The sequence below is a fragment of the Somniosus microcephalus genome, chromosome 15 (genome assembly GCF_052327205.1).
Source record: "Somniosus microcephalus isolate GS21.2 chromosome 15, FLI_Smic_1.0, whole genome shotgun sequence".
In the NCBI taxonomy this organism is placed as follows: domain Eukaryota; kingdom Metazoa; phylum Chordata; class Chondrichthyes; order Squaliformes; family Somniosidae; genus Somniosus; species Somniosus microcephalus.
In genome coordinates this window covers 54,032,685-54,059,060 of record NC_141001.1, presented here as the reverse complement: position 1 = coordinate 54,059,060, position 26,376 = coordinate 54,032,685, and the positions used below count along the sequence as shown (strand labels likewise).

General features: G+C 45.0%; 1 protein-coding gene across 3 annotated transcripts in view; it reads left to right on the top strand.

The window, feature by feature from the left end:
• The first annotated feature begins 2,918 nt into the window (after positions 1-2,918).
• The window catches only part of lsp1a (lymphocyte specific protein 1 a), a 408,262-nt gene continuing 384,804 nt past the window's right edge, over positions 2,919-26,376 (top strand). For 2 of the 3 annotated variants that reach the window (XM_086007805.1, XM_086007802.1), the window contains exon 1: positions 2,921-3,121. In XM_086007805.1, the coding sequence (XP_085863931.1) occupies positions 3,051-3,121 (71 nt within the window). In that variant the 5' untranslated portion in view covers positions 2,921-3,050. Of the gene's footprint in view, positions 3,122-26,376 lie in introns of all 3 variants that reach the window. The other variant, XM_086007804.1, reaches the window with a different exon arrangement.

Here is a 26,376-nt window from a genome sequence, read left to right as displayed (position 1 = left end):
CAGCAATCAGTAGTGGGCACTCTGCTGATTTTTCTCTCCCTAACCCAGAGGCAATGAGGCCAAGTGCAAAGCCTCTAGTGGCACCACCCCAGCTGAGATCAGTTAACTCAGCATAGACCTGATAATGTAACTGGAGATCTTCCACTTTATGTGGTCCATTAATACAATGGACAGTGGCTTTACTCACCAGGCCACTGGGGGAGCTTCTGAAGAACATCTTAATGAGTGTTGCCATCATCCTCAATCTGAAGAAACACATGAGCTCTGGCCAGGCCCATGATATCAATGGAAAGATTTGCTGGAATTAAATTGTGCTTTATGGGGGTAAGCTGACAGGATTTGCTGGAAATTGAGCTGTAGCTATTAACTGAACCAACTGTTGAGATTTGTCATTGTGGCTAAATATAGGTATACTTCTTAAACAGCACTGAATGAAAGTAGTGTGTACATTTGGCCAAGGATTTTGGGTGTGCACTCATGGTAGATTTATGAGCATTTCTTTCGATTTGATCATACCATGAATAAAATTAAGACAAACTGCTCTTGTAATTTTATTTCTTTCTCATTTCCCACCACTTCCACCATCAGTTGTCAATCTTCCCCTTTCAACCAGGAAGACTGGACAGTGTCAGCGATCAGCTCATTGATACTGCTGTATGAACTATGACCCTTCCATTGCCATGCAGTGCTCCATGCTGCAGCTTTGGTGAAGAACTGTTCAGACATCATTTAATTGGGACAGACAATGAAATTCAAATAATGGCTGAGTGTTGAATTCAAACATGAGCCTCCATTCGGGAAGGTAATGATCTGTCGCTACAGTCACTGCTCTACCTTATTAGAACATAAAGGCTTCTTAAATCTATATATAAGCATTGCAACCAGCATGCGTTTTCTCTGTTATGTCATGCTTCCTGTATCACACATTGGGATCATCATACATATATACGGAAAGTTTTTGCAGTTGACTGCTTCAAACGTCACCTTTATGAAACAACAAATCAGAACAAGTATGGAACATATTAATCAAACACAGTGGCCTAGAAATTGGATAAGGCCCGAAAACGGGCGGGGGTATAATGCGCGATTAACCCGCGCCTGTTTAGTCCGATGCAGGCACACGCAAACTTCATGCTGCTCGCTAATTAAAATTAATGCAGCAGTAAGGAAGTGCTAAACACGCTCTTCAGTGGCTTAGCGCCTCAGCAGGGGGCCCAAGTTCGTGCGAGGTGAGCACCAGTTAAAGCTAGCCCGCACTTCTTAAAGGCAGCCTGCACCTCTTAAAGGGGAGCGGCATTCTGGCTTCAGGAAGTGGTGAAAGTGACTGGGAAACAGCCTGAGGAAGAAGAAAACTGTGTGATGGCGTAGCATGGCAGAGAGAGCACTCCCAGATTTTCAGTTGCAACACTGGAGGTCTTGGTGTGGGAGGTGGACAGGAGGAGAGAGGTCCTCTAGCCACAGGGGACCAGGAGGCCTGACAGACAAACTGTCAGAAGGCATTGGGACCAGATAGCCGCCATGGCCCGTGTAGCCGAGGACCTGGATGCAGTGCCGCAAGAAGTTTAATGACCTCACACGAGTGGTCAAGGTCAGTGAAGTCATATTCAAATGTCATATCCTTACAACTGAACCACTAGGCTCTCACACTGCTCAATTCGCTGCCCCCCCCCCCAACTACCAACAATCTCTATCAATCATGACTGATATACCTAACATTCATAGCTTTACCTCACCCTCATACACTAAGCACTGCTGCAAGCCTCACAACCACATCTCACAGCTTGCACACACTGCCAGCTATTCAACCATGACAGCCAAACACGGTAACGTGTCCGGTAGGCCAGTGGAAACCTCAGCAAAACTAGAGCGATAGAGAAGGAGCAGCTTTGAGGAATTTCTCGGCCTAAGAACTCTTCCACAGATACTTTGTAAAGAAGGAAAGACACCAGTAAGATTAAACTAAAATGTTATATATTTCTTAACCTTCATTATAAAAAGCCGCAGCCTAAACAAAAAGATGGTAAAGTGCTGCTCCCCCATGTTACACATAAAAATGTATTTAACTGAGGTGGGTATTTATGGTGTCCCTACAATGGGTAAGGGAAACACTACTTAATTACCAGGAACCAATTAAAGGCACACAATATTTAATCTATAGTACGATCTATTGCAAATTTATTTCCAAATTCTGTGATTGGAGATTTGCCCCTCACCCACTTCGACACCACAGCACTTTGAGAACACCAGCATAACTCTGACTCACCTTGAATAACATCATGGGTTGTGTTAGTATATAAATAAATAGAGATCTGTTAGTATATAAATAAAATCTTGCATTCAGCACATGTCCATCACATTTCCAAGTATCAAAAGAATAAAAAAAAGAAAAGGAAAGACAGTCATTTCAGACTGAATTCTTCTGACTGGGAGCCAGTAATTTACAAACACCTGCCAATCTACAAACTTCCTCCATCAATTACAATTACCCTTTAATGAGCATCAGGTTTTATAAAAGTTAGATATTGTGCCCTTAAAGGAACAGGGCACCTGAAACACAGCTTCACCTTAGCAACAGAATAATACATTGCTCAAATTACATGGTAAAGTGATCCCGTCATTTTAAATCCGCATATCATCTGGTTTACAATGAGGAATAATATGGGTGATTTATTACTGTAGAGAAAGAAAAGTTACCAAAGCACTCAAAGAGTTAAGAGCTTGCTGACACTTTAAGTATGGATGTTTATGTAAAGCACCCATCTCAAATATTTCAGAATTTGTTTCATTTTGGGGTAGGATGTAAAGATTGCGGGGATCAGAATGCCAATATACTCCTGCCTGAAGGCCTCCTTCATTGGCACAGCTGGAAAGAAGGAAAGGCATTTCAGCTAGATTTCTCTGTGACTGGCTTCCTGTTTGGAGGGGTTTTGCTTTCTAGCATTACAGGAAGAATAATCGTCAGCTAAGGCTCAGCCGAACACCCAGTGAGCAAAAACCTTGAGCTTTGTGCTTTCAAAAGCAAAGGGGAAACAAAGGGAAAAAAAGGCAGGATGGATGACTTGGAACACCGACGTGAACTGCGGAGACAGAAACGTGAAGAGCTTTGGCGTCAAGCAGAGAGGTACAATTTGTTCATGTTTTGATTACACTCTTTCCTCTGCTCTCTGCAGAGCAGTTTGTGCACATTGCAGAAAGCTAAAGTGCAATGGAGCTGAAGCATTAATAACTTCCAGCCACTGCAGCCCCCCACGTTATTGTTATTCAGGTTTCTACAAAACCAAGGCATAAAGTTACTCATTTACTGAACTGATTTTTTTAATTGAACTGAAAGCGCTGGAGTGCTGTGTTGTAGAAATCATTGACTGGGCTACAGTGCTCTCAGCCCTGTGCTACCTGTAACCAATGAACTGATCATATTTAAGATCATGAAATCTGAAGCTATTTATGCACAGTGGTAATGTTTGTCCAAGTCGTTTTAATTTATCTTTTTCATAATACTGTAGGATGGTTTCCAGAACTTGTACATATCCTTTGTGATTGCTGACGACTGGTCAGACAGTAGCATATAATGGATGTTGGGTGATCTGCAACATGCAGTTGTGTCTTTCGTTAGCTTTAGAAGCAAGAAAGTACAACCTGATATGTTTTTAACCCTTTCCAGAGCATTTACTAAAAATTGAGAAACCTAGGTGAAGGTTTATGTTCGACTGTACAAAAATGAAGACCTAATCACTTGGCTTGTATTTTGTTGATTTACAAGGACACTGAAGTGTTCAGCCGGTTAGCACCTCAGGATGTGGATTTTCTCTTCACAGCCATTCGTGGTCTGTGCTGATACTGATTGGCTCACATAGTTAGCATCATTACCTCCTCTGAGCTAAGCTCAGAAATAGTTTTCCGATTTCTGGGGTGACTGTGATGGCAGACTGTTACAGTTTGCACTGGGATGTAACACTACCAATTCATCTGCTATTCTGCTTCCCAGCTAAGTGCCCAGGTGGAAAGGTTTTGATCTTTGTCGGATTAGCTGGAGCAAGCATCAAGTGGAGGCCAAGTACTTCCATATAGGGAGGGAGTGTCAACCAAGGGTGCACTTGTATGCCTTCTATTGTTTAAATTGTCTTATGTAAAAGCAGATATGGGAAAGAAAGTCTTACATTTTATACAGGGCCTTTCATGACCTCAGGACGTCCCAAAGCGTTTTACAGCCAGTGAAGTACTTTTGAAGTATTGTCGCTGTTCTAATGTAGGAAACACAGCAGCTAAATTGTGTACAGTAAGGTCCCACAAACAGTAATGTGATAATAACCAGATACAGTGATCTGTTTTATTAGTGATGTTGTTTGAGGGATAAACATTGGCCAGGACACCAGGGTGAACTTCCCTGCTCTTCTTCAAAATAGTGCCATGGGATCGTTTACATCCGCCTGAGAGGGCAGATGGGGACCTCTGTTTAACCACCTCAGTACTGCACTGGCGGGTCAACCTAGATTTTGTGCTCAGCCTTCTGACTCGGAAGCAACAGTGCTTCAAATGAGCCACAGCTGACACCTAAGGTGGCTTGCCTATCATCATGGTTGGGGGAAACCATAAGGTACGTGTGGACAGAGGGAAGAAATGGGGAAAATATATAGCCATTGAGTGTGTTTTGTTTTTAAAGTATACATTTGATGAACTGACTGAAGATACCCAAATCGGCAAAGCCTCCTGATGTTCCCATAATGGAAAAGGGACTGGGAAGCTAATTTTAATGTAAGAAAATGTCACAAAAGATTTGGACAACTGTACAATAACCTGTCTTCAATTGTCAAAACTGTGGTGTTGACTTGTCATGGCAACTTCAAATTAAAGGATAGCTAGCTGGCTGCAAGACAGAAAGCAGAGAGTTGAAGTAAAGAGTAGCTATACAGAGCGACAGAAGGTGGAAAGAGCGGTCCCACAAGGATCAGTGCTGGGACCACTGTTGTTCACAATTTATATTAATGATTTAGACTTTGGAATCTAAAACACAATTTCTAAATTTCCAGACGACACCAAATTAGGGAGATAGTCAATACTGAGGAGGACTGCAACAAATTACAAGAAGACATTAATAAACTTGCAGAATGGGCATATAATTGGCAAATGAATTTCAACACAGATAAATGTGAGGTATGACATTTTGGCAAGAAAAATAGAGAGGTCACATATTATTTGGAAAATACAAACCTAAATGGGGTAGAGGAGCAAAGGGATCTGGAAGTACAAATACACAAATCACTAAATTTAGCGATGCAGATTAATAAGGCCATTTAAAAACAAAAAGCAAACCAAGCACTAGGGTTTATTTCTAGAGGGATAGAATTGAAAAGTAGGGAAATTATGCTAAACTTGTATCGAACCTTGGTTAGACCACACTTAGAGTAATGTGTACAGTTCTGGTCACCATATTATAAAAAGGATATGGAGGCACTGGAGAGGATGAAAATTTACAAGGATGATACCAGAAATACAAGGAAAGGATGAACAGGCTGGGTCTCTTTTCTCTTGAAAAGAGAAGGCTGAGGGGTGACCTAACAGAGATCTTTAAAATTATGAAAGCTTCTGATAGAGTAGATAGAGAGAGAGTGTTTCCACTTGTGGGGAAGAGCAAAACTAAGAGCCATCAATATAAGATAGTCACCAAGTAATCAAATAGGGAATTCAGAAGAAATTTTTATCCAGAGAGTGGTGAGAATGTGGAACTCACTACCACAGAGATTAGTTGAGGTGAAGAGTATAGATACATTTAAGGGGAGGCTAGATAAGCATATGAGGGAGAAGGCAACAGAGGGTTATGCTGATCGAGTTAGATGAGGAAGGATGGGAGGAGGCTCGAGTGGAGTATAAACATTGGCATGGACTGGTTGGGCTGAATGGCCTGTTTCTATGCTGTATATTCTATGGAATCTTGTGCAATATCACTCAGAAGGCAACAGGTATTTTAGGTTTATACAAATTTCTTTAGTAATGACCAACTCAAAGCACTCAGCATACATCACGTATGGGTGACCTCAAATGCAGTACATTAATATAGACTGGAATCCATACAGAGCAATTAATGTATACAGGTTGAGCGTCCCGAATACGGCAACCTCGGGATCGAGGCCGAGCCAGTTTTTGGGTTTTTCCGGACTTCGGAATGTGTTTCTGATGTCCGAAGTCCAGAAACGCCCAAGCCCAGGTTGCGATATTTCCGGACTTCGGACATCAGAAACACGTGCCGAGTCCGGAAATGCCTGGGCCCAGGTTGCACTATTTCCGGTTTTTGGTAAGCCTCCCTCAGGGTGTCCTGATTCTGGAACATTTTACGGACTCCGGACCCCTGCCACCAATTGTCCCAGATTCTGGAACGTTCCGGATTCCGGAACTCCGGATTTGGGACGCTCAACCTGTATAGTCATCCTACTGCTTAAACTTCACATGAGTTACAAGGCAAAACCATAGAATCTGTGTAGAATATACTTGCCAGTCAGACCTCATTTGGTGTTTGTGAACACAGCCTGGACTCTTTAGAACAGGCCATATAAATAACCTTGACATAATCCAAAGGAGGACAACAATATACATCATTGAGAATTATGAAAGGACCAGCAATGTCACTGAATCTCAGTAGAAGCTCCGGTGAGAGTTTCTATGGAAGACGAGTAAACTTGGTTCTAAAGCATAGATGCAAATAAATATCCCTGCCCAATACTGGATGACTACTTGTACTGTAGCCAAGAATGTGGATTGATCTGAAGGACAGTTGCAAACAGAGTGTTTCAATCTGACAATCTTGCTATCTGCAATTCCATGTTACAGTGGCTGTTTGAAATATTAATGCCAACTTTGTTCTGAATTTGGAAATGTGATGTATTTTATGATGAATATGACTGTTATTTGCTGATGAGTCCTTAAGTATAGACTCAGATTGGGATTTAAGAAGTGCATTTTCATTCCTTGATTATTTTCTCACCTCACTTCCTGAAAATACTGACTTCCTGCTGGACTACAGTTCCACAGGCACTGGTTACCTTTTCTATCTTCCTGACAGTAAGTCGTGCAGGATATCACAGCTGAGCACTATATCCACACGCACGTGCACTTTGGGCCAGGGTCACTGGATAGCAATGAAGATTGGGAACACTGGCTGATCTTCGCCTCTCTATCCCAAGATTTCTGAAACGATAATTTTTTGCTGTGACCTACCCCTATTAAGAAATGCTTGCAATTGTCTTGACCCATTTCACATAGGATCTTTACAACCAGTAGAAAGAGAAGGTTCATCCCATCAACCTAGACTGGGATTCAAACCCAGATCTTAGAAATGAAAGGACGATGCCTAACCCAATGCACAACTTGGTCTCCTCTAAAGGTGCATCTAATTCACATGAATGTTTGAAATCTGGAATAACAACAGAAATTGTTGTAAATATGCAACAGCTCTGTCAGTGTCTGAAAGAGAAAAATAGATTAACATCTGGCTAGAATTCCTTTGTAAGGACCAAGTTCTTCCTAAAACATTAACCCGTCTTTTCTCTTTTCAGATGCTGATGAACCTGTTGTCTATTTCCAGCATTTTCTGGTTTTATTTGTGCATTCAGATGTGTTGCCATGAACACAGATTTGCACTTTAATGGCTGGTTGGTTTGGTTTTCAGAGCCCCAATTGTCATGCAGTGAAAAACAGGTTGTCAACATTACCGCAAATTTTATGCATCACTGCCTATCAGCAGAAACAGTGAGAATTTCCTCTTTGATTATTCCAGCAATGCCAATATTTGGCCTTTCATTAACAACTTATTGATTTTAAAATGTTGTTTTTGATATGTTGACTCATCGGGTTGGAAGGCGGACAGAGGGTGTTTTTCTGTCTTTCCCTTCTATCCCTGAATCATGCAGTTTAAAATACTAGTGCAAAGACACTAAACTGTGAACAAAATCACAATTGTTGGCCACATTGTCACACTCATTTCAGAGAGATTAGATTATGTCTGTGTTTCCCTTTCACCAGAAAAATATCTTAATGGCCGAAATCCAGATATGGAAATTAAAAAGTCACTTTTACTGCAAATACATCTTCATCACCCCAAATCAGACAGATTCCAATTATCCAAGCATCCAACAATCCATTTCTTTTGAGCCCGGTAGGTAGATCCGACTTCCTAGTGGTATTCAAACAACATCCAGATTCAGGCTGTTAAATGGTCTGTTTCAAAACTGTAGGTAATGGCTCGAAGTGTCAATGTCTTGCAACGGTAATAACTTCTCGCTGAGCTGCAAGATGCTGTAAAGTGTTGCACTGCAAACTGCTTTGTTGAAGCTTAAAACAATGAGGACTCTGGAATGAGAAATGTAAGAGTCTGACTACAGCTGAAACTCATTAGTCTGTCAGGACAAAGTTGTGTGCGTCAGTTGTTTATTTAGACTAATATTATGAGGCAGATTGTGAAAGGATTTACAGTAACTTGGCAAAAGTTCATGAAAAAATTGCTACGATTGTACTTTCCAGCAGAACTTGCCTGGCCCTAAAATAAATATAATATAACTTTTTTTTAAATGGCTGTGAATAATCAATTTCAATTCCTCAGGTTTGTGATGTGGAATTGGGGATGTCGTCATAGACTGTACTATATCTTTCTCATGGTGTAAATCATTACAAGAAGGTGCAATGTATAAACTGTTAAGAAAATCTGCTAATTTTCATAAAAATCCCTTTAAAACTGTGTTATCATTGTCTATAAGGCTCTCCTTCCATTCATAAAATGTCATGACAACAGAGGGAAAAAAGCTTGTTAAGAGCTGATTAACTGCGAGGTAATGTCTGCAATGTTATTGTTGAACTTTCCTGTTTCAACAATTAGTGATTGCCTCAGCATAGAAATACTGTCGTTTTTAAAGAGAATGATATTAACATTTAGTCAGACCTGTTAATTTATGAAAGAAGCCACCCTATCTAAGTCTCTTTATATTATATCTGTTTGAGCACAACATTTTCAGCCATTACTGACAATCTTCACTCAACCCCTGCTACCACAACATGGCTTTTCCCTTTTGTGGCTTCTCTCAGCTCCACTCTATTGCAATGCAACCTTCAGCTTTTCTCTGCCATAGATCTGTGAAGCGCCTTGGGACGATTTACTATGTTAAAGGCACTATATAAATGCAAGTTGTTGTTGTTGTTGTCAAGGTATGTTACACATGTCAGATGGGTTTGCATAACTCTCATAGTATTGTCTGCTTTAACTTATTTGTGTGCACGGGAGCCATCCATATATTTGTCATCCATCAATTCCAGAATATACTACATTACAAATGCCAAACCTCTCTCTGTCTTAGAAACAACTGACCTCTTCATGAAATGACAGCAGAGAGGTCGGGTGTTCATAAATGAAATGGATGGTCATAAATGGGGATGTGTTTGTGAAACATATGAATTCGAGCTATTCATAGGTAATGACATGAATCTTGTCATTCATGTGGAAATGACTTATGAAGTAATACTGGGTGGCCTGCTGGTGGCACTGTCCAGGGAGAGTATAAATACTCGGGCATGGGCCCAGCTTGCCCAGGACATTCTTTAACAGGAATCAGTGAAGGACACAACTAGATCTCCATGTTGAGTAACAGTTGATTAAAGCCTTGTTTAATACTCAGACCAAGTGCCTAGTAGTTTTCTTACATCAGGTAACATTTGGATAACACTGTCTTAAATCTCACCTATCTGTAGTGACCATTTAACAATGCTCTCAACAATAAACTGACATTTGTCTGTAAATCTCTGCTTAGTGTCAGTTGTGGCTCAGTAGATAACACACTCGCCTCTGAGTCAGAAGGGTCTGGGTTCATAGTCCCACTCCAGATCCCGTGGCACTATAATCAAAGAAGAGCAGGGGAGTTATCCCCAGTGTCCTAGCCAATATTTATCCCTCAATCAACATTACTAAAATAGATTATCTGGTCATTATCACATTGCTGTTTGTGGGGCCTTGCTGTACACAAATTGGCTGCCGTGTTTCCTACATTACAACAATGACTACACTTCAAAAGTACTTCATTGGCTGTAAAGCGCTTTGGGACATCCTGAGGTTATGAAAGGCGCTATATAAATGTAAGCCTTTCTTTCCTTTCTTTCTCCCTTTCTCCCCAAAGACAGTCACTGTAAACCAGTTTCACAGTACCTGTAGTACATAAGAAATAGGAGCTGGAGTAGGCCATTTGGCCCCTCGAGCCTGCTCCACCATTTAATAAGATCATGGCTGATCTGCTCATGGGCTCAGCTCCATTTCCCTGCCCGCTCCCCATAACCCTTCACTCCCTTATTATTCAAAAATCTGTCTATCTCCACCTTAAATATATTCAATGACCCAGCCTCCACAACTCTCTGGGGCAGAGAATTCCACAGATTTACAACCCTCTGAGAGAAGAAATTCCTCCCCATCTCAGTTTTAAATGGGCGTCCCCTTATTCTGAAACTATGCTCCCTAGTTCTAGATTCCTCCACGAGGGGAAACATCCTCTCTGCATCTACCTTGTCGAGCCCCCTCAGAATCTTATATGTTTCAATAAGATCACCTCTCATTCTTCTAAACTCCAATGAGTATAGGCCCAATCTGCTCAACCTTTCTTCATAAGTCAACCCCTTCATCTCAGGAATCAACCTTGTGAACCTTCTCTGAACTGCCTCCAATGCAAGTATATCCCTCCTTAAATAAGGACAAATGTAAGAAGTCACACAACACCAGGTTATAGTCCAACAGTTTTATTTGAAATCACAAGCTTTCGGAGCACTGCTCCTTCATCAGGTGAAGTGGAGAGATGCCTAAAGACACAGCTTATATAGTCAGAGAATAATGCAAGATGATTATAGGTAATCTTTCTAACTGCCATTTATCTCCTCTGACCAGCAAACCTTGAACGAGATATGCTTCTAGTTTTTTTCCATCACCCTGAACACAGTTAAAAACAGAATAACTTCTTTTCTCCAGGCAGATTATAGCTGATGAATCATATTGTAAGATCAGTGAGGCTATGGTACATGAAGAAAAAATGGTATTCGACTCAGCATTCAACAGTTTTCACCTATGCTGCTCGTGTGTTGACAGTGCAGTATACAATGTACACAGGCAACACTCTGACAGCACTGCTAAATCACAGAATCACAGAAACCCCACAGTGCAGATAGAGGCCATTTCGGCCCATCGAGCCTGCACCGACACATATCCCACCCGATCCCCGTAACCCCTACACCAACACATATCCCACCCTATCCCCACGTATTTAATCTCCCTAACACTAAGGGTCAATTTATCATAGCCAATCAACCTAACCTGCACATCTTTGGACTGTGAGGAGGAAACCGGAGCACCCGGAGGAAACCCACGCAAACACGGGGAGAATGTCTGTGTGGAGTTTGCACAGTCACCCAAGGCCGGATTCGAACCCGGGTCCCTGGCGCTGTGAGGCAACAGTGCTAACCACTATGCCACCGTGCTGCCCTTGAACTCAACTTATAAGTGTAATATGGGATCTCCTAACAGTCTTGCTAATGTTATTAAAATGGAAAGGTGCTGGATAATTTCTCGCAGATTCCCAATGGAAGTGGCTCTGTTGAACCTAAACAAAAAAATGGGATGGCATAAAACCAACAAAATACATCAATCCTTTCCTTTCTGCGACTTGTTGATGAAAAAAGATTTCTTCCTTCTGTTATTTGTTGACCTGTGGCAGTGTTTACTGGACATGTTTGCATTCTGCATCATTACGATTTGGAAACAGTTGGTGCGCTGATAGAGTCGTGCTCTGCAGCCAATCTGAGACTTATTGCAGAATTCCACTTTTTAGTTCAAAGATGGTTGTGGGTATATTGGATAGTTTTAGGGTAGATTCAATTTTTGTAACAACCAGGAATAGCCTGGTTCAAAAATTGCTTTGGAAGATCATTGAGAGGGAGAAGAATTTCCTTTTAGCAAATAAACATTTTATTAATTGGGAGCTTTTTTTTAAAGCTAATTTTTCCAGGAGTGATTATTTGCAAGGATTCTTCTGCATCCTTCTGCGCATGCGCACTGTATGGGGTCGAGCCTAAACACTGCCCCACCGGAACCGCGCATGTGCACCCAACGTTGCGGCTGTGCATGCGCACCGGAGGTTCCAAACATGCATGCGCCTAGCCGCAGGACTGCGGCCTGTGGACTGAACCACGCTTTCCTCCCTGTGGAGCAGGTCAGGGGATCGGAGCGGGGGGAGAGAGGAAGAGCTTGGAGCGGGGGAGAGGAGAGGAGTGTGGGGTGGTGTATATTTGGAACAGGTTCTGTTTAACTTTAGTTCTTTAAATGTAGCATTTAAAATGTCTCTCTCAAATAATAGATCTGTGGGAGATCCTGAGTGCAGCAAGCAGAGAAACTGAGAGGTTCAAAGAGAGAGTTGTAGAGATTTCAAGAAATACAGAATTATCTATCTTTATTTATATATATATATATAAATGAGTCTGTCTGCCTGTCTGTCTGTCTGTCTTTCAGTATGTCCGCGGTAAACTCAAAAGTTATAGAGCGTACCTACACATATGTTATATCAAAAGAAAGCTTATGATTAGGGGAGTGTCATAGGCATCTTTACTTTTTGGTCAGACAAAAATTGCTCCGACAGTATACAAAAAACTTTCCAAAAATGGACAAAATCCGCTCATTAGCGTTGAGTGACGTGATGGTTGACCAATCCTACGGGGGAAGCATGGTGCGTCACGGGGGACATTTCATGGCATGTGTGGGCGGGGCCTAGTCCTGCCACCTGCCGTGAGTGCGGGAGCGGGGAAACCTGCCGTGAGTGCGAGAGCGGGAAAACAGATACACAGACATCGATGGAGACAACCACGCGGCCCGAGAGACAGCGAGCATATACACACAGAGACACATACAGCCGCGCGTCCCCCCCCTCTCTCTCCTTCTCCCCTCCCTCTCTCTCTCTCCTATTTATCTACACAGAGAGAACCGCGCGGCCCGAGAGACGGCGAGCGGTGGCGGCGGGCCGGAGCGTCAGCAGAGCTGGGGTGACTCGGGCCGGGCCTGAGGTGCTGCGCCGCGCACGGGGGCTCCGGGTCACCAAGGCTGGGCTCTGAGTCCAACCCCTTCCTCGAGGTGCCTTCCTCTCTTCTCTATCTCCTTCCCTCACTCTCTCCTTCTCTCTCTCTCTCTCTCCTCTTCCCTCTCTCTCTCTCTCTCCTTCCCTCTCTCTCTCTCTCTCTCCTTTCCCCTCCCTCTCTCTCTCCTTCCCCCTCTCTCTCTTGCCGTGAGTGCGGGACCGGGGAAAACAGATACACTGAGCGGGAGCTCAACTGAGGTGAGTCGGGCCGGGCCTGAGGTGCTAGGCCACGCATGGGGGCTCCAGGTCACTGCGGCCGGGCTCTGAGTCCAACCCCTTCCCCGGGGTGTCTTCCTCTCTTCTCTGTCTCCTTCCCTAACTCTCTTCTTCCCTCTCTCTCTCTCTATCTCTCTCTCCTTCCCTCTCTCTCTCTCTCTCTCTCTCTTTCCCCCTCTCTCTCTCTCCTTCCCCCTCTCTCTCTCTCTCTCTCTCTCTCCCCTTCCCCCTCTCTCTCTCTATCTCTCCTTCCCCCTCTCTCTCTCACTCTCTCTCTCCTTCCCCCTCTCTCTCTCTCTCCTTCCCCCTCTCTCTCTCTCTCTCTCTCTCCTTCCCTCTCTCTCTCTCTCTCTCTCTCTCCTTCCCCCTCTCTCTCTCTCTCCTTCCCCCTCTCTCTCTCCTTCCCCCCTCTCTCTCTCTCCTTCCCCCTCTTCTCTATCTCCTTCCCTAACTCTCTCCTTCCCTCTCTCTCTCTCTGTGTCTCTCTCTCCTTCCCTCTCTCTCTCTCTCTCTCTCTCTCTCTCTCCTTCCCCCTCTCTCTCTCCTCTCTCTCTCTCCCTCCCTCCCCAGAGAGAGAGAAAGTGAAGGGGAGGGAGTGAGAGAGAGGGGGAGGGGGAAAGAGGAGGGAGGGAGAGAGTGAAGGGGAGGGAGTGAGGGGGAGGGAGAGAGAGGTGGAGGGAGAGGAAGGGAGGGAGGGAGAGAGGGTGAGGGAGGGAGGGGGAGGGAGAGGGAGGGGGGAGTCAGTGACTCCTGACCAGACTCAGGCATGGCAAGCTGTTGACCAGGCGAGACATACCCAAGCCAGAGCCTCAGAGACTCCTGGCCAGACTCAGGCACGGCAAGCTGTTGACCAGGCGAGACATACCCAAAACTGTAAAACCTGGAGTATATGGCTACTGGCGATCCCCATTAACAAAAAACGAAGTTAAAGAACCACCTCCTGGGTGCTTAGGAAGAGTTCTTCAATCCTAACAGTTTTATAAACAGTTTTATAAACATGGCAGAGGGTTCTTCAGTTCCCTCGGCAACGCCGGGTACTCCAGCTAGTAAAGAGATAAAGCAAAGGTACAGTGAGATACAGAACTATAAAGAAAAGAAACAGATAAAAGAGAGAGACATATACAGAGAGCCATATAAAGAGAGAGATACAGAGAGAGTGGGGAGAGGAGAGGAGCTGGGAGGGGGGGAGAGGGAAGGGGATCGGAGGGTGGAGAGGAAAGGAACCTGGGGTGGGGGGGGTGAAGAAGGCCAAGAACTCTGGGGAGAAGGTGAGGAACTTGGTTGGGGTTAGAGTACGGAGAGAACAGTGGGGATGGGGGAAGAATGTGATACAGGCGGGAAGACGGATCACATTCTCTCCCGTCTGTTTGACAAGGTACACGTTCTTCCAACCAGATGAATTAGTAAATCCCTTCTCACAGAATCATACCTTTCAGCCAATGTCCCAAACTCCTCCAACACCATCCCTGGGTTTGTCCTGTCCCACCAGCAGGACAGACCCACCAGGGGTGGTGGCACAGTGGTATACAGTCGGGAAAGAGTGACCCTGGGAGTCCTCAACATTGACTCCGAACCCCATGAAGTCTCATGGCTTCAGGTCAAGCATGGGCAAGGAAACCTCCTGATGATTACCACCTACTGCCCTCCCTCAGCTGATGAATCAGTACTCCGCCATGTTGAACACCACTTGGAAGAAGCACTGAGAGTAGCAAGGGCACAAAATATACTCTGGGTGGGGGACTTCAATGTCCATCACCAAGAGTGGCTCGATAGCACCACTACTGACTGAGCTGGCCGAGTCCTGAAGGACATAACCACCTGTCACATGCCCAGACTGGCAGTGAGTGAACCAACAAGAGGGAAAAACCTACTTGACTTCATCCTCACCAATCTACCTGTCACAGATGCATCTGTCCATGACAGTATTGGTAGCAGTGACCACCGCACAGTCATTGTGGAGATGAAGTTCCATCTTCACACTGAGGATACCCTGTTATAAATCTCGTCATCATAAAGAAACTACTCATGAAATAACACTGGACGGCCAGCTGGTGGCGCCGTCCAAGGAGTATAAATACTCGGGCGTGGGCCCAGCTTGCCCAGGGACATTTTGTAAGACAGGAACTAGTGAAGTACAACCAGACCTCCATGTTCTGAAACAAGTTGATTAAAGCCTTGCTTTATACTCAAACCAAGTGCGTAGTGAGTTTTATTATGTCACACCCTCCATCGTGTTGTGTGGCACTACCACCGTGCTAAATGGGATAGATTCAGAACAGATCTAGCAGCTCAAAATTGGGCATCCATGAGGCGCTTGTGGGCCATCAGCAGCAGCAGAATTGTATTCCACCACAATCTGTAACCTCATGGCTCGGCATATCCCTCACTCTACCATTACCATCAAGACAGGGGACAAACCCTGGTTAAATAAGGAGTGTAGGAGAGCATACCAGGAGCAGCACCAGGCATTCCTAAAAATGAGGTGCCAACCTGGGGAAGCTGCAACACAGGACTGCATACATGCTAAAAAGCAGAAGCAGCATGCTATAGACAAGGCTAAGCGATCCCACAATCAACGGATCAGATCAAAGCTCTGCAGTCCTGCCACATCCAGTCATGAATGGTGGTGAACCATTAAACAATTAACAGGAGGAGGAGGAGGCTCCATGAATATCCCCATCCTCAATGATGGTGCAGCCCAGCACGTGAGTGCAAAAGACAAGGCTGTAGCGTTTGCAACCATCTTCAGCCAGAAGTGCCGAGTGGATGATCCATATGGGCCTCCTCCACCATCACAGAAGCCAGCCTTCAGCCAGTTCGATTCACTCCATGTGATATCAAGAAACGGCTCAGCGCATTGGATACAGCAAAGGCTAAGGGCCCTGACAACATCCCGGCTATCGTGCTCAAGACTTGTGCTTCAGAACTAGCTGTGCCTCTAGCCAAGCTGTTCCAGTACAGATACAACACTGGCATCTATCCGACAATGTGGAAAACTGCCCATGTATGTCCTGTCCACAAAAAGCAGGATAATTCCAATCCGGCCAATTACTGCCCCATCAGTCTACTCTCAATCATCAGCAAAGTGATGGAAGATGTCATCGACAGTGCTATCAAGCGGCACTTACTCACCAATAACCTGCTCACTGATGCCCAGTTTGGGTTCCGCCAAGACCACTCTGCTCCCGACCTCATTACAGCCTTGGTCCAAACACGGACAAAGGAGCTGAATTCCAGAGCCGAGGCGAGAGTGACTGCCCTTGACATCAAGGCAGCATTTGACCGAGTGTGGCATGAAGGAGCCCTAGTAAAACTGAAGTCAATGGGAATCGGGGGGGAAACGCTCCGCTGGCTGGAGTCATATCTAGCACAAAGGAAGATGGTTGTGGTGATTAAAGGTCAATCATCACAGCCCCAGGACATCGCTGCAGGAGTTCCTCAGAGCAGTGTCCTAGGTCCAACCATCTTCAGCTGCTTCATCAATGACCCCTCCAACATTAGGTCAGAAATGGGGATGTTCTCTGATGACTGCACAGTGTTCAGCGCCATTCACAACTCCTCATAATGAAGCAGTCCATGCCCGCATGCAACAAGACCTGGATGACATTCAGGCTTGGGCTGATAAGTGGCAGGTAACATTTGCGCCACAGAAGAGCCAGGCAATGACGATCACCAACAAGCGAGAGTCTAACCACCTCCCTTTGACATTCAATGGCATTACCATCACCAAATCCCCCACCATCAACATCCTGGGGGTCACCATTGACCAAAAACTTAACTGGATCAGCCACATAAATACTGTGGCAACAAGAGCAGGTCAGAGGCTAGGTATTCTGCGGCGAGTGTCTCACCTCCTGACTCCCCAAAGGTTTTCTACCATCTACAAGGCACAAGTAAGGAGTGTGATGGAAGATTCACCACTTACCTGGATGAGTGCAGCTCCAACAACACTCAAGAAGCTTGACACCATCCAGGACAAAGCAGCCCGCTTGATTGGCACCCATCTACCACCTTAAACATTCACTCCCTCCACCACCGGCGTACCATGGCTGCAGTGTGTACCATCTACAAGATGCACTGCAGCAACTCACCAAGGCTTCTTCAGCAGCACCTCCCAAACCCGCGACCTCCTCCACCTAGAAGGACAAGGGCAGCAGGCGCATGGGAACACCACCACCTCCAAGTTCCCCTCCAAGTCACACACCATCCTGACCTAGAAGTATACCGCTGATCCTTCATCGTCGCTGGGTCAAAATCCTGGAACTCCCTATCTAACAGCACTGTGGGAGTACCTTCACCACATGGACTGCAGCAGTTCAAGAAGGTGGCTCACCACCACAAGGGCAATTAGGGATGGGCAATAAATGCTGGCCTTGCCAGCGATGCCCACATCCCATAAACAAATTTAAAATCACACTGAACAGGTGAATGACCTCTCTCCAGTGTGAACCCGCTCGTGCGCCAGAAGGTTGGATAGACACATGCACCCACACACATGCCCGCACCCATTGGTTTATTGACTGGCAAATCCTTACTAGCTCCCTGCTACTGTAGCACCACCTGAGATCCGGAGGCCATTGAGCATTTGCACATCTTGTTTTCCATTTCCTATTTTAATGAGTATTTCTTAAAGTTTTAGGGCTAAAAATTTGATAGCAGTAAAAACCTGCTGGTGCCACCACAGGCCAGTGTTAACAGCCGCCAAAAATGGTGGGGCTGGCAGGACCGGAAAATTGGCACTGGGGACTAATTAACATTAGCCCAACGCTTAACTAACTGTGCAACGCCATCCCGGTGGCATTTGTCCCTGCAGGAGGTCCCAATGTAGCGTGGCCGTGGCGTGCAGTAAGAACAGCTTGCTCTGAAATCGAGGCTGTCATTTCAGAAAGCCTTCTGAAATGATAAAAATAAAAATCATGTAAAAATAGGCAGTTTTTAGCCCTTATAGCTCAACCACCTTCTGAAAAAAAAATTTACATTAAAAAGAATTCCCAACCGGAATCTTCAGTTTTTAAAGCTGAATTCCCTTCACCCCCCCTAAAAAATATAGGAAAAGTGCTTCAGCACTAACACAAATGGCCCAGCAAGCCAGGAAACGGGCAACCAGGGTCTCGCACGCAGCACTCCAGCTTTATGCAGGGGGCCAACACTGCAAGAGAGGTCCTCTACCCACAGGGGCCAGGAGGCCCTCCACAAAGAACAATGTGGGATCAGATCACCAAGGCTGTCACTGCCAGCTGTGTCGCCCCCACGACCTGGTTCCAGTGCCTGAAGAAACTTCATGACCTCAGACCAGTGGTCAAGGTCAATGAATGCATCTTCAAAAGCTGTCTCCTACCAACTGCACCAGTAGCCTCAAACACTTCTCAATGCACGACTCCCCCCAGCCCCCACCCCAATCACTTACCTGCCAACAATCTGTACCAAACACGAGACACACCTCTGATTCCTAGCTTCACCTCACTCCCTTGGAGGAGATGGTGCTGGCCATTCTTGGCAGGGGAATGGCTGAGCTCTTGGCCAATGGCAGGGCAGAAAGGATACAAGATGCTGGTATCTTCATACGTTATCCTCCTTCTGGCATGCACCTCTTGCTTTCCCACCCTCCCCTCACCACTGCTCCACCCTTGTGCCTCTTCATTTCACACACCCAAGAAATGCAGCCTGCCCAGCCAGTGGTTGACCAAGAAGAGGGAGTGGAGAGTGAAGAAGAAGAAGAAACACTTTCACTCGATTTGACACTCCCAACCACCAGCTCCTCAAGTTTGACCAGCAAGGCCATTTGCAGTGTCCCCCACCGAAAGTCAGCAGCCTTCCACCAGCCATGCTGCAGCCACTGGGGTAGCACTGCGTAACATCAGTAGGATAGGTAAAGGCACACACAAAACAGTCACTAAGAGAATGCATAAGGGTGATGAGTTGATTTCTTGATGTCATATTGGATGGATAGATGTATAAAGTTGGATTGGAAAGTTTGCTTTGTGATTGCTTTTATTTCAGCATTGTTGCCAAGAGGACACTGTGATGGTCAGTAACAGAGGGAAGGTAAGGTGTGGGACTAATGTTGAAAGGGGAATTGGGGTTGTGGCCACTGGTACTGCAGTTGGATGATTTCATCCCGGATATCTCAGTCAGAAAGGGGCCGCATCCTTCCTTCTGCATCTTCCTCTTCTATGTCTTCCTCTTCCCTCTGCGAGTGGATGCTGGAAATCTGAAATAAAAGCATAACATTCTGGAAATACTCAGTAGGTCAGGCAGCATCTCGGCCTGAGATGTGAACTCTGTTCCTTTCTCCACAGATGCTATCTGACCTGCTGAGTATTTCCAGCATTTTCTGTCTTCTCAGGGGCCTTCCTTTACCATCCAAGGCCTTGCAAGCATCCAGCAGCACTCCCTGCACACTTTTAACATGTAATGCACCAATCCACTACTTCAATAAAATAAAATAAAATAAAAATAATCCAGTTCAAAAGCTTGAATATAAACTTACCTGCAAGATGTCCCTTTAAGAAGTGCTGACAGTGTCTCTGTCAGTCTGCTAAATGCTCGCTTTTCAGAGCGTGCTTAGGACCCAGTACTAAGGTCGAAGTTCGCAGATGTGGGGTCAACTGATGTCACATTCTCTTCATTTACATCTCCAGAGCCAGTGCTGCTTTCGACAGCACTAAGGCCCTCACCAAATGGCGGCCGCCAAGTCCCGCACCAGCGAAGGGCGCCAGAGTGGCGGCTGCCATTTTTCACCAGGCTAGCGATGCAAACGGGTGGTGGTAACTAGGCCCATTTGTGGGCCATAGCCTTGACTTTGGTCCCTGCATTCTGATTTGAAGAATTTTTATCACTTCCACAAAGAAAAAAACCCCATAAAACTCTAGAAAAGCAACTAACCCACTAATTAGAGTATAAAGTCTTTTATTTTACCAGCCAAGGACAACTATAATTACAATTACAGAACATTATATAACAGAGGATCTTCACAAAGCCAACCACAGTTCTACTTTCTGTAGGCTGCCTGACAAGACTGGATCAAATTACACTGCATGGTTGTCTACAGCAGGCAGGATCAAATTACACATTCCAGAGAATCTGATTGGTCCCCTTGGAGGACAAGTCATACCCATCAGAAATCTGGTCCAACCCACTGGCGTTGCAAATAAATGTAGCCAATTTTGCCTGTCTCTGTTTTATTTTTTGCTGCTCACAGCCAGAAAGAGATGAACTGCCAGTCCCAGCCAAGCATCTGGGCCCAGTAACACAATGGTTGTGAGGTGTTTATTGATTACTGAGATAAGCTAATGAATTGTTGATTATTTACAGTTTATGAGGAAATAACATCAAAGCTAGCTCATTAGCTTTTTAATCCTATCCAGGCCAAAATTTGTAGATGATTCCACCAGCCTCCCGCCTTAACTCCAACAAGAGACTGGTAGAACCCCTCCCCCGCTAGAAAATGGACACTCTGAGTCGTCGCAATCTTATCTTAAATTTATTTTACTTTGCCTGTTTTCTCCCCTTCTCTTCTGAATACTGCTGCTTGTTGGAGTAAGGTTCTTTGGGTGTCAGCCATCCTCTAATAATTTTCCCAAGAGGTCATTCATCAAGTGTATTATGTTGATAGAGTGACATGTAGTAAGGTGGGAGGAGGCTCATGTGGAGCGTAAATACTGGCATAGACCTGTTGGGCCAAATGGCCTGTTTCTGTGTGCTGTTAGTCTATGTCAAAACAGTGGTATTTCACTGAGGTGGGCATCACAGCTGAGCCCAATCATGTACTCATCAAATGGCTACGCATGCACTTTCCAGCAAGGGTCACTGGACAGCGATCAGGAGTCTTTCCCCCCCAGTGCATTGGCACTAAGGCCAGTTGCAGCAACCAAACCATCACTTAGATTAACTAATTTAGCAGAGATTGGAGATAAATCCTGGAACCTCCTGATCTGTATGACTTTTCCTAAGTTTCAGTCTCTGTCTGCTCCATTACTGCAGCTGCTTGGATGAGTAAGTTTTATAGGGCAGAAAAAGTGATCGCTGCTGCTGCATTTAGGAGATGTTAGTTAGTCACATCACCACACAATCCTGCCTTTCCTGTGCAATGTTCTGACTACACATGAACACGTGATTGTTGGTAGATTTTTAAAACTTATTTTTGGTGAATTTTTATGTGAGTGCCATTAATATTCAGCATCCATTCTCAACATCTAACAAAGTAGAGCGCTATCTATTGTATTCATCAATAAGCCTTAGCCCCACCTCAGAGGATACCCTTACAGCATCAGCCTGAATATTTCACTTCCTGCACCTGCCATTTTAGGCCTCTCTGAGACTATCAATGTAATGATAGCTGGTCCTGAATCATGGGCATATTTTGTGCCATATACTCATCCATTAGGATTATTGTAGATGCTTTTGTCGTCCTCAGTGGCTGGATTTGAGCTCCGGGTCCTAGAGATGTACTAACTCTTTGTGCTACCCATGTCACCCTCTGTTTGGTTATGGCCATGTTTTGCAGTCTTCTCCCCTTAAGGTACTGATTCTTGCTGAGCTACTGTTCTATGGCCACTAACTCCTGTAACTCACTCAAAAAGTCACCCTTCATATTTGCGCTTGCATAGTATCAGGAGTGCTTCTGACTCTGGTAGGGGGCATCATAGCCAAACCTAACCCTGTTATCTGCCGACATCCATGCAAGCCCAACAGCGCAATGGGAGTACCTTCACTACACAGACTGCAGCGGTTCACGAAGGCGGCTCACCACCACCTTCTTGAGGACTATTAGGGATGGGCAATAAATGCTGGCCTTGCCAATGACGCCCACATCCCATGAACTTTGCTAGGGACTGAGCAACATGTTATCTCTCGTAGGCCCTTAGGAAGCTGTTTGTTGCGTTTGCATTTTGACCAAATTTTTTTTGGTCATCAGGTTCTGCTGTTGACTTGCTTGAGTTTCTGTTCCAGTTAAAAATGAAGGAATTGTAATTGCTCGTGCAAATGTAGTCCAGCCTGGAATGAGATTTGCTTTGCCTTTCTCCTGTGCTGTTACAAAGGTAAATCAGTTTCTTTTATTGTCTTTCTCTCTCTCTCTCTCCTCCGATATCTTCAACCCTCTTCCTGTGAAGCCTTTGGCCTTTGTTTGGCCTGTTTCCACTGAGAGGGTGGAGCTAACTGATAACTACTTCCAGCACTGCAGTGCCACCTAGTAATCAGCCAATAGAAGAGGCAGTTATGTTTGGAGTGAGGAGGGATAAAGCAGGATTTGCCATCCCTTGAATTGCCATGGAAGTTCCTCTAAAAACCGAGCCAAAACTGATCCCAACTACATCAGGCTGAGGTGAATCACGGCCAGCTGAGAGAGTTGGACCCATCGGTTTCTGATCAGACACAAGCACAGTGGCAACTGGCTGAGGAGGGAGCCTGTAAATCCATATTCTGTAGTCATGGAAATATTTGGAGTAATTACTGTAGTTAATTGTGCTGTGGGGGATGGGAAGTTAAAGATGTTTTACCAGAAATTACAGTAAGTTGGAAACCAATGAATAAAAATAGTCCTCTTGAAAGAAAAATGAAAAGAAGCTTTTGAACAAGTGTTCTCAATGAACTGTGGTTCTTTGGATTTTGCTTTCCAGTCAAATAGTGACAATTTCCTTTCCTTTTGTTCCACTCATTTTGCATCAGTGAGAAACGACATTGACTTTGTGTCAGTACAAACTGTGTAATGCGACTCTGGCATGAATTTCCCGGAATTTTAATTCCAGCAAACTGTGTAGGAACCAACTTGAGTAGGTCGTCTCGCACCATTTCAGATTCACACTGGCATCTGCAACCCGCAAACATTTTAGAACTTTAATTTTTGTTTTATTTTAATGTCGGTGAAACCCACTTGAAATTTAAAATTTTCAAGCCATGTTTGTACTGCTTAGCTAATACTGTTATTTACAACATAACTGCATCATTATAAACCATAAATCAGAAATAAACTTAAAGTGTTACTGAGCTGTTGTGGACTTTATGCACCTGATCGGAATTGTTTTGACCTTGTGCAAATACATTGGATTTATTTACTTGAAGGTAAAACTCTCTTAGTTTTCAGATACTTCTCATCTTGCACTTTTTACTAAAACAATGTGGCAAACAGGTGTAAGGCGGCAGATGGACAACTGGTTCCCAGGTATCTGCCAGCACGCTGGTTGCTAGGAGGAATGCAGGAACAAGCTGAGGATCATTTCCGTGCCCAACACCAACAGCCCCACCACCCCCTGCCCATCCACCCCATCCCCAGCCCCCTAGTTCACCTTTCCTGCTGAGAGGAAATAAAAATAAATTTTTTGGGTAAGTTCACAAGAGGCTAATTGTCAAAGAACAAAAAGAAAGACTTGCATTTCTATAGCGCCTTTCATGACCACTGGACGTCTCAAAGCGCTTTACAGCCAATTAAGTACTTTTTGGAGTGTAGTCACTGTTGTAATGTGGGAAACGTGGCAGCCAATTTGCGCACAGCAAGCTCCCTGAAACAGCAATGTGATAATGACCAGATAATCTGTTTTTGTTGTGTTGGTTGAGGGATAAATATTGGCCAGTACACCGGAGATAACTCCCCTGCTCTTCTTTGAAATAGTGCCATGGGATCCGAAAGATGGCACCTCCAACAGTACAGCACTCTCTCAGCACTGTACTGGAGTGTCAGCCTAGCTTTATGTGCTCATGTCCCTGGAGTGGGACCTGTTATTAAGGAGAAAGATGGGTTAGTCGGGAGCTATATACAGTACTCACTGTGAACAAAATGGCATTTCTGTCCAAATATATTTACAGATGAAATGCGTACAGCAGAAACGCGGGCAGAATTCCATTGAGTACAATAATTAGACTTGCACCAGATACAAACTGGATTGATGTGTTTTGAAATAGTTGGCTGAAGTTCTTGGAACCTCTTTTGGTAACCTGTTAAAATATCTGGTGATGCATCGATAAACAACTTCTTCCAGCCCTATCCATCTCCGTGTGCCAGGAGCAGAGAAACAATGAATAGAAAGTTGAAGAACTATCATGTGGCCAACCATCGATACACTGGTCCCTTTTGACAGAGAAGCAGTCTCTTTGCAGATTGCCTCTAACTGCTTCTGTATTGTGATTAAGTAAGCCGTCCCATTTTGAGATCTTTTGACCATTTTTCACAAAGGATTTGGAGGGGGCGGGGAAAGAATTACTTTAAATGCTGTGCTTTAAAACATAGCGCATTCATGCAAGTTTTTTAAAAAGTGGGCCAAGTGAGGCCAAAGATCCAGAGGACACAATCCCTGTGTAAGGAAGCCCACCAGCAATTTAAAAGTGAAAATCTGTTCACTTTCTTTAGAGGTCCAGGCTGCTCCCCAGTCCTGAATTCTACTAGTGGGACCCACATTTACCCTCTGGCGGTTAGTACGCCTCGGTTCACTCGGACCTGACTGAACCAATGGAGTGGGAATTCCTGGCGTAGGGAAGCTCCACCACCCTGAGACATTTGCCTTGTAATGGATGGTTGGAAATTCTATCCCTTAAAACACAAGTTGGAAATTACCAAAGTTAATATTAGCCAATGGAAAGGAAAATCGGGCAGGGTGTATAACAGGCGGTCGATCCACTCCCATCGGTTTTCTGCCTGTGCCTAAAGTGAAAATTGCCCCCTCCAACCCCAACCCCCATCCTGGAATGCGGCAAGTACAGGATCAGGGGTTCAAACTCACACCCTGCCAAGTCAGCTCACACCCTGCCAGTTGGCTGCACTGTCACACCTGATGCCAGGAATTATTGGGGTAATTCCGTGATTCCAGGATCTAAGTGGGGAAGTGAGCTCACAGGGAGCCCGAGTCAGAGAATCACAGAATGATCCCCTATATTACCACCATTTTGCATGTCAGTGTTTAACCCCTGGCCTTTGCTCAGGAAAGCAGGAGTCCTTAATTGATCGGAGGGCCTGGCGGGTGATGTACTCATACATTGGGCATATTCAATTCTCAGAAGGACAGTGATGCTGAAGTGATCTGTGGAATAATTCCAGAAGAGGTAAAAGAATTTGAGGTTTGAGCACAGATTAAGTCTGTGCCACTTTACTGTAGAAGCAGCTGCTTCTCCAGCAGGATGTGCATAGTATCAGCGTATTGCTCTTGTCCCTGTGTGTTCTTTGCTGGATTAAATCTGAAATCATTGCGGAACTGAACATGTACTTCATCTGTCACAAGCATCTGATGAAAGGAAACAGATGTAAAGCACTCCCACTTTGATCTGGTAGCCAAATTCAATAAAGGAGGATGGGAAAGTTTTATAATCTAATATTGGATCCAGATTGCACTATTTGTGCAGTTGCCATGGATACTGGGCTTTTATTTAGACTGTAGCGGTTCGTGTAGATTGCCACTAAATAAGAGAGTTTGACTTCGACGAACTATTAACAAGTTGTTTATTTACAGGAACAGGCTAATTACATCAGGTAAGATGGCAGGTAAGATGGCTGACTATAGGAGCACCGTGGTATAGGTCTTGTCCCAGCGGGGACTCCACGAGGACTGAGTTCGCAGTCCTGTAGGGAACGTGATGACGTCATCGCGTTTGTGTTGTGACGTCATCACGTTGTTCGCGTTTCCCATGCTTAGGGCATCACATGATGCGCGTCGTTGCGTCGCTGGCCGTTGAGGCCGAGGTCGCGAGGCTGGGCTGTGCCGGTGCTTGCCGCGGGAGCGGAAGATCGCGTCGCTCCCGTCGGCTGGCCGTTGAGGCCGAAGACGCTGGGCCGGGCTGTGCCGGCGCACGCACATCACATCGTACGTGACGTGACGTCAACACGTTAGGGTGCATCTTAAAGCGGCAACGGCCCCAACAGGTAAGTTAAAGGGGCAACGGCCCCAAAAGGTAAGTTAAAGGGAATTATGTGTCTTTATGTAAGGTACAACCGGTGGTACTGCCACAAGACTGACTATAACTTGTAAACTGTGCGTGATTCTTGCAAAAGGTTTCCAAAACAATGAATTCTACTGAGCCTTATTGGAACAAATTG